The sequence below is a fragment of the Elephas maximus genome, chromosome 7, assembly GCF_024166365.1.
Source record: "Elephas maximus indicus isolate mEleMax1 chromosome 7, mEleMax1 primary haplotype, whole genome shotgun sequence".
NCBI lineage: Eukaryota > Metazoa > Chordata > Mammalia > Proboscidea > Elephantidae > Elephas > Elephas maximus.
Genome location: NC_064825.1, coordinates 107,123,026 through 107,132,755, shown reverse-complemented (window position 1 = coordinate 107,132,755; position 9,730 = coordinate 107,123,026). Strand labels below are relative to the sequence as shown.

General features: G+C 37.1%; 1 protein-coding gene across 1 annotated transcript; it reads right to left on the bottom strand.

Moving 5' to 3' along the window:
* Positions 1–1,662: 1,662 nt before the first annotated feature.
* LOC126080242 (olfactory receptor 8K3-like) lies at positions 1,663–2,616 on the bottom strand. Its single transcript, XM_049891503.1, has one exon. It carries the CDS (start codon positions 2,614–2,616, stop codon positions 1,663–1,665), a length of 954 nt encoding a protein of 317 aa, XP_049747460.1.
* Between the last annotated feature and the right edge of the window lie 7,114 nt (positions 2,617–9,730).

Below are 9,730 nucleotides of genomic sequence, written 5' to 3'. Positions count from 1 at the left end.
TTTTTTATATTCCAATGAACTTTTTTTATTAAAATTTCATTGGCTACATAAGGGATTTTATTTCATGAATTTGAGTCATGAAAATATTTAGACTCCAGTAGCTTCAATAAAATCCTAGAAATTTAAAAAAGAAAAAATAATGATAAACATAAATACATGGAAAATTTTGAGGAGTAACATGGAGCAACTATGTCCATGAGGCAAGATAACTGTATCCTTGCCACATAACAGACCTCAACTGAATTAGAAATATATTATGGTGCAAACCATAAGAGTATCGCATTTTACCTCTCACAAGTAAGGTAAACAAAACAAAGTCAATGAAAATATACTGCATGGTAAATATTGACAAAATATTAGGAAAACCAAAACAATGAAAGACAGGCAACACATTTTACTCATCATAACATATCCTTTTACCCAAGGAAATAATTGAACAAATATTTTAAAAAGCTTTTCATATAGATAAGAAAAGCTAACAACTCCTAAAACAAAAAAGATAATTGTTAAATAAGAATGTCTAGTGGGGAAGGAATTCCAAACCTGGGAGCAACTATGGATGACCTCAAGAAATTTATCTTAATTGGTGTGTATTCTGATAAAGGCAAAATGCATTGATTACAACAAACTCAGATGCAGAAGTGAACCTTTGATTTGTAAATAGCAAGCTAGGTGGAGTTAGCAGATTTACTTTGGAAAGTAAAGGCATTAGTAAGAAAAGAATGGAACTCCAAGGTCTGGAATGGGGACATTTGAGCAACTTTACATAACTGAGTAATTCAAATAATCACACTAGACTGAGACTCATTGCAACCTGGCCAAATCTAACACACCCCTCAGAAACTATGAAGGCTAAAACAGAAGACAAGAGCTTACACACATGCACACACAAACACAAGTATGTACACTGCAAAGTTTATTCTAATAGTTGGAAAAAACACCAGAATCATTGTATCTCCACTTCTGTACCTAGTATTTTTCCCACTCCCACTCAGCATATCCACTCTCTTTGCCTCATTGCATGGTTCCCAACACATTTTCCTGGAGCCCTGGTGATGCATTGGGTAAGAGTTTGGCTACTAACCAAAAGGTCAGCGGTTCAAATCCACCAGCCACTCCTTGGAAACCCTATGGAGCAGTTCGGCTCTGTCCTATAGGGTCACTATCAGACAGACTTGACTCAATGACAAAGGATTTTGTTTTTTAGCAAATTCTCAAAAAAAAAACAAAAAAACAAATTCACTGTTGTCCAGTAGATTCTGACTCAGTGATAGTATAGTACAGAGAAGAACTGCTCTATAAGGTTTCCAAGGCTGTAAATCTTTATGGAAGCTGACTGCCACATATTTCTCCCAGCGACTGGCTGCTGGGTTTGAATCACCAACTTTTCAGCTAGCAGCTGAGCACTTTAATCACTCTGCCACCATGTCCTCAACACATTCTTCTCTACTATCAAATTTACTTAATTATTACATTTGTGATCCATCTCTTCAGTTCAAGGAAAGCAAAGTTTTAACTCTTTTGTTGATCAACGCATTTAGAAGAGTGACTGACACATAGGAGGATATTTATAAATATATATGGAATATATTTGTGCTTGCCATACCCTATGGAGCACACAGATAAGGTCTGAAGCCCATGATGTAATTTATAGGAACCATATTATGCATCGAACTGTAGAAATATATGGCATATTTTTTTCCATGTCGTCTGTACAGCGTATTTTACATCTTTGTTTCTCAAACTGTAAATCAAGGGATTCAACACGGGGATCACCAGGGTGAAAAATATGGAAGCCACTGTATCAGATTCAAAGGAATGACTAGACTTGGGCTGCACGTACATAAAGATTAAAGTCCCATAGAACACGACCACCACGGTCAGGTGGGAGCCACAGGTGGAGAAGGCCTTGTGCCTACCCTCGCCTGACTTCATCCTGAGAATGGCTACAAAAACAAGCAGGTAAGAAATAAGAACAATTAGAAGGGATGAAATCAAATCAAAAGAGGCTGAGATGAGAATGATCAATTCAATTTCATGTGTCTTTGAGCAGAGCAAAGATAATAAGGGGATACAGTCACAGTAGAAAAGACTGATGACATTGTAGCCACAGAAGGATAAATTAAAAATCTTTATGGTGATAAGAAAAGAAACAAATGCACTATAAAGATAGATGACTGCCACCAGCACATGACACAGCCTTTGTGACATGATGACTGTGTAGAGCAGAGGGTGACAGATGGCCACATAGCGGTCATAAGACATTGCTGACAGAATGAGTAATTCATTAATGAGGAACATGAGAAGGAATGCTAGCTGTACAGCACAAAAATAATAGGAGATTTTATTTTCATCCGCAACAAAATTTACCAACATTTTGGGTCCCACGGTTGTTGAATAGCCAAGATCAGTGATAGCCAGGTGTCTGAGGAAAAAGTACATGGGTGTTTGTAGCTTGGAGTCCATCTTGGTGAGGATGATGATGCCCAAGTTGCCCACCACTGAGATCATGTAGATGATGAGGAACAGCCCGAACAATGGAGCCTGCAGATCAGGGCGGTCTGTGATTCCCATCAGAATGAATTCATTCGGCACGGTTAGATTGTGTTTGTCCATCTTGGTCTATCAGGTAACCTATTCAGGATAGAGATATCAGCATTGTCAATAGGTTTTTGTAGTATCATCTGGTGGATTTTTAGTATACAATGGCAATATGCTAAATGAACAGGATAAATCCAAACTTTCCAGTATAGATATTTGAAAGTAAACCCACCTCCCACAAATAAAGCATAGGTACATAAAGAGAGGGAGAGAGAGAGAAGGAAAGGGAAAGAATGAAATAGGGAGAGAGAGAGAAATCTAGCTTGTTAGCAATTGGGGAAACTTTCCTCCCCAAAGAACATTTGTCAATGTCTGAGACATTTTGGATGTCACAACTAGGAGAAGGGAACTATAGGTATCTAATGGAAGCCTGGGATGTTTCTAAACATTCTACTCTATACCGGGTAACTCCACACAATGACAAAATTTCCAGCCCAAAATGGTGCTAGGATGGAAGACAGCAAACCCTGATATACATATAGATGTTGATGTACACGTAGATGTAGATAGAGACACAGATAAAGATAGAAGTGTAGGTGTAGGTGTAGGTATAGGTATACATGTATGTGTACGTGAACTCGTAGGCATATGTGTGCTTGTAGATGTAAATGTACATCTATATGTACACATATGTGAACATGCTCATGCTCAGGGACATACAGGTACACATACCTAGATGGGATCCGTGGTAGAGCAGTGGTTAAGAGCTTGGCTGCTGAGCAAAAAGTTGGCTTTTCGAATCTACCAGCCACTCCTTGGAGACCCTATGGGGGAAGTTCTACTTTGTTTTATAGGGTTTCAGTGAGTCAGAATCAATTTGATGGCAATTTTTTTATATATATGCATATTGATGAATGAAGCAAAAATTTTTTTTTAATTTAAAAAATTAGGTGTTAAGCATATGAATGGTTACTAAATATTTTTTGTCATTTATTTAATGACAATCATTAAATGACATTTACAAATTATAATTATAATATATATGTTAATTACATTATAAAAATTTTACAGTGGAAATTTTCAGAATGTGTGGAAACATTTAATATGCCTTACTTCAAACCTAGTCCAATAAAAGCCTTTGTAGATGGTACAGGCTGAAACAACACACTTGACAGGTATTGAACACAAGGAGAATCTAATAGATCGTGGTGGGGCTTATTGGTCTTTATACAGGGGAATATCCAAGGTGGTAGACATATGTAGATATAGTCTCTGTTACACCTCCACTTGTGGCTTATAGAGTAAAATACCTTAATCTGTCCACACCTGTGAAATGACCATTTCCTTTCAAGGTTGTTGAAAAAAATAAACCAGGGTTAAATGTTTCAATGTGTTTAAGGTATCAGGACAAAACCCTCAAAAAACAAATATACAGTGTTTTTGTTGTTTTTAAAACGACAGCAATAAGTTATCTGAAAGGAGTTTTCTTTACGTATGCATATATAAATCCTTCTAGTGTGACCTAGCTTCTTTGTCAGGCTATGATGATGAGTAGGTTGAGTGCTGTGTTAACCATGTAACTGAGCTCAGCTCTTCCCTCTACCCTCCTCAACTCCCTGAATAAAATTGGGCCATCAATGTGCCAATCTTCTGGGTTATATATCTTCTACTTTACTTAAAACATTTTAATATAAGTTGATCAACTGCTAACCTAAAGGTCAACAGCTCGAAACCACCAGCTGCTCCGTGGGAGAAAGATGTGACAGTCTGCTTCCACAGAGATTTACAGCGTTGGAAACCCTTTGACGTCACTACTGAGTCAGGATCACCTTAAAGACAGTGTGTTTTAATATAAATTTACTTAAAATATGTGTCATTATAACTAACATATAATAAGCCATTTGTAACAAATCGGATATATTTTCTCATGAAAAAATTTACAACAGTGAGAGGAAATTTGAGAAAATGGAGAGAAAGTGAGGTCACAGGCATTGATTTTATAAAATGGAGCTTCATTTAAAAATTCCATCTGGATAAAGAAATCCTCTAGTCTGAACTGTTATACAGTACATAATGCATGTAAACATAAGCATATTTAAATTAAAATGTATATACATATCCCTAATAAAACAGATAAAAAAAAAATGCCAGAGAAGGATGAGGATGGCAGTTTAAGGTAAAAGAATAAATGGTTTGAAATGATACTGCTTACAATGAAAATAGCAGGACCAGCAGCCTCTGAGTCAGTAATAATCAAGCAAATAGAAAAATGCAATAGTCATATAATAAAATGGTTACAGGGTGAATACACTATCTCATAAAAAACATTGCTGGTAAAGTTGTGACCCCACATCCACACAATGCCTCTGTCAGAAAAGCAACTATTGGTGTCTTCTGGACTAGATGAAGGAGAATAAAGAAAACAGAAGACTTAAGTAAGCAGTTAGTCCAAAAAACTAATGGCCCACTTGAATCCCAGCCTCCTCTAATCTGAAACCAGAAGAACTAGACGGTACGTGGGTACCACTACTGACCACTCTAAGATCACAATAGAAGGCTCGGGGCAGAATGGGTAAAAATATAGAACAGAATTCATATCAAACAGCAACCAAAAAATGACCAGGCTTACCAGTTGTAAAGAGGCTACAGAAACCCCTAAGACTATTGCCCTGAGACAGTTCTCTAACGTGAAACTATAGACAATTCTGGAGGCCAGCTTTCAGCCCAATAACAGACGGGGCTATTAAATTAAACATCTGTGAAGAATCTACCCCTTAGAACAATCACCTATAGGAGACCAAAAGGACAAGAAGTTAGGGAGGGGCAAGGAAGCCTGCCTAATGAACACAGGGAAGCCAGGGAGGAAATTAGGAGAGTGCTGACACATTTTGTGTAAGAATCTTTGGAAAATTAATTTGCTATGTAAACTTTTGCCTAAAACATACTGTATATATATTTTTTAAGAGAAGTACTGACTTGAGTATCAGTAGATATTACAATTAGGAAATCAACTATCGCCAATGAATGTAATAAAAGCAATATAAATCTTGTTTAGTTGCAATGATGAAAGGCTGAAGAAAAAAGTACTTATATTGGTAAGTACCAATTTTCCTATAAGGTAAAGGAAGATAAGAGGACATCCTCTCTACAGCTTTGGAGTTCCATGGAGAGCACCAAGTTATTTTCCATAGTTGACTATCTTTGTTGAGTATCTAATGTATTTTATAAAGCTATTCTCTTTGAGAAAAGTATATCTTCTTTCTGCCACATTCCACTGGAAATTGATGAATATATTATATATTATGCTATCATCATAAAAGTGGGTACTTAAAAGTTTCCTAAACTCCAAAAACTGCTTTTCACATCTCATCAAGAGGTGTGAGGTGGACATTTATTTGTTTCCTCATCAAGAGATTAGTAAAATGCACATTCCCACAGTTATTTAAATATGCATTAAATAGTAAATTACACTTGCGAGGGACATAAGAAGAGCCTAGAGCCAGCTTATAGCTAAGGATTCTGAAGAACACCAATACTAGAGACTGGATATCTGCAGCTGCATAGTTCTGCTACTGTATTTTTTAATACTACATATGCTTCCTTTACTTCATATTTGAGCTCTATTATTCACATAATTAGGTCACCTGGGTGGCACAAACAGTTAAGCATTCAGGTAGGAATTGAAAGCTTGGTGGACTGACTGAGTCCACTGAGAGGAGCCTTGGAAGAAAGAAAGATCTACTTCTGAAAGGTCGCAACCATTGAAAAACCTCTGATCACTGCTCTCGGATACACATGGGGTAAGTTTTGAGACAAAATTGACTCCAGGACTTTTTCTTTTCTCTTTGTTTTTTTATTCATATGATTATTTATATAAAGTAAAAATATTATTTACCCATGAAATGGTAATTTTTCAAAGATGCTTATGAGCAGTTAGCCTCTGAAACAAACTGTGAATATTTGGAAAAAAAAATAACATGACAGAAAAAGGGGAGAGATCCTAGTCTCAGGCAGTATAGAAAAGTAGAATGCACAGAGAACTGAATCAGAAATCCTAATATTTTGCAATGAGTTTGCCAATGAACAAAGGTGGGACCCTGCAAGTGTCATTGGAACATTCTGGATATTGGTAAAATATGGAAATACACTAACCTTTTCACTCGTAATGAAGTCTCTGCCTTGACTCCCCCATGTGCTTCTTAACATGGCATAATGAGGAGAATTTATGGAATTTTTTCTCCCTTAGAGATTCTCCCTTAGGAGATGCCAAGCAATTTGCTGATTGTCCCCAAACCATATGAAAGCTTAACAGAATATCTAGGGGGTTGCTTGTTAATTGTCCAGGTCAATTTGTATTCATCGGTGGGCAAGTATTCATTCACCTAGTGTGTATGCATGTCTGTATTTACCATTTCATACATTTTTATATTTTACTCTTTGGTAACTTTAAAAGTTTTTATTTTTTTATTTTTAAAAATAAGAACCTTCAATTTTTACTACACAAGGATCTGGATTAAAATATTGTATCTATAAAACAGAACTATCAATATTCCCGATTTCTACAGTGGTCTCTTCAAATGGATGACAAAATAAAAAAAAAAAAAAAAAAAAGCCCTTAAACACTTTCTTATTACATTGTTTAGAAGACGTAAATGAAATAAAAGGAATGCATTGTGCATACATGAGGCATCACTTCCTTGTTTGCTGTTGTGATTGTTGCTGTTATCGCTGTCATTCAGGGTTTTTTGTCTGTTTGTTAATCTGGTTTCTGATCTAAGGAACAGAAATGTTACCCTTGCTTCTCATTTCATGATCAGCTGCCATCATCAGCTTGTTTAGGTTTTTTGCTTATTTTACTTTCCTTTATTATATTTCATATTTTTCCATTCTGTCCAATCCTCATTCCAAAACGTCTTTCTCATCTTCATACATTTTTGATTGTGTTTGACATATGCTCTACTATATATCAATATACCCTTGTGTCTTAGGCTGGGTTCTCTAGAGAAACAAAACCAGTAAAGCATGTAAGTATATAGAGAGAGACTTATACCAAGGAAATGGCCCACGTGGCCATAAAGGCTGGAATGTCTCACGTTTGTGGGTCAGGATAGAGGCTTCTCCTGATTCATGCAGCTGCAGGGGCTGGTTAACCCAAATCTGCAGGTCCGAAAGCAGGGCTCTTGTTCACAAGCTGAGAAGATCGAAAAATCCAGAGATTGGCTGGCAAGACTGCAGGCAACCTGCTGGTTCAATTCCCAAAAATTGGAGGTCAGACAGGCAGGATTCAGCTGTAGGATCCAGGGGAGCAAAAGCCAATGAAATTTGCCAGAATGTCTACTTATATTCAACGAGGCCACACGTCAAAGGAAGCTCCCTTTGAACTGATTGGTTACTCCCATCAGATCCCATCATGGAGGTGACCACATTATATCAAACCTCATTGTGGAAGTGATCACAACATCACATGACTACCAAACCACTGAGAATCATGCCCCAGCCAAGTTGACACACAACCGTAACCATCATACTTTGTGAAATGTGATAGTTTGTATGTAATGTCTTAATACGAATATATATTTATTGTGCTATAAATCTTCTGATGCATTTTGTTATTTTAAATATTTTTAATGTATCCATTTGTCACATTTTTTTCTGCTTATTTGTGATATATAATACAGTGTGTGTGTGTGTATATATATATAATTTTTTCCCCAGTGTTTAAACACTCCCTGCTAAACGAGAGTTTGGCAGTTTGAACTCAAAAGCCATTCTGGGAGAAAGGACCTGGCCATCTACACCCATAAAGATTACAGCCTAAGCAACCAAACTGGGCATTTCTGCTCTGTCCTGTATGTCACTATGAGTCACAATCTACTCAACGGCACCTAACAAAGCAACAATTCTTTAATGGTAGATATTTTGCTACCTCCAACAGAATATTGTCCGACTTTCTCACTCTTGGCATGTCATTAGGAAAGACCATATTCTGGAGTAGGACATCATATTTGGTGAAGTAGAGGGCTAATAAGGCTGAGATGGACTGACACAGTGGCTACAACAATGGACTCAAGCATAGTAATGGTTGTGAGAATAGCTCAGGGCTAGGCAATATTTTGCTCTGTTTCCCATAAGGTCGCCATAAGTTGGAGTCAACTCAATGGCAGACAACAACAACAGCCTTTTGAGATAAACTTTTTTCAGTTCACATGACTCTATTGTGGTCCATCCGCAATGTCGTGTGCATCAAAAAAAAATTTGTTCCATTAAATGTTGAGTGTTTTTTGTGTATGGATTTACTACACTTTGCTTAAAAATTTACTCATGGAAGGACATTTTGGGTTGTTTCCAGTTTTTAGGTATAAATAATGTTTCTATGAACTTTTTTTTTCTTCCTTTTTTATTGTGATTTAGGTGAAAGTTTATAGAGTAAATTAGTTTCTCATTAAACGGTTAATACACAAATTGTTTTCTGACATTGGCTGCCAATACTGTGATGTGTCAGCATGCTTCCCTTCTTCACCCTAGGTTCTCTGTTTCCATTCACCCAATTTTTCCTGTCCATTCCTGCCTGCTCATCTTTGCTTTTGAGCTGGTGTCCCCATTAGTCATGTATACATGACTGAAATATGAATTACATCCCTCAAGTGTGTTTTTCTGTCCTTATAGACCTGTTTAATCTTTGGCTGAAGGGTGAACCTCAGGAGTGACTTCAGTGCTGAATTAAAAGGGTGTCCACAGGCCGTACTTCTGTTGTTTATCTAGTCTCTATCAGACCAGCAAGCCTGGTCCTTGCATGGGTGTGTGTGAATTTGAATTTTATTTTACATTTCTCTTCCACTCTGTCTAGGACCCTCTATTTTGATCCCTGTAAGAACATTTGGTGGTGGTAACCTGACACTGTCTACTTGTTCTTGGCTCAGTCTGGTGGTAGTTGTCGTCCATTATACCTTCAGACTAATCTCTCCCTTGTGTTTTTGGTCATTTTGTTCTCCTTTGCTCCTGCCAGGATGTGACCAGTAGATGTATCTTAGATGGTGGTTCATGGGCTTTTAGCACCCTAGCCTCTATTCACAACAGTTGAAGGAAGAACATTTTCTTTATAGACTATATTATGCCAATTGAGCTAGATGTCCCCTGAGATCAGGGTCCTCAGCCCTCATCACAGTATTTCAATGCCTCAGGACATTTA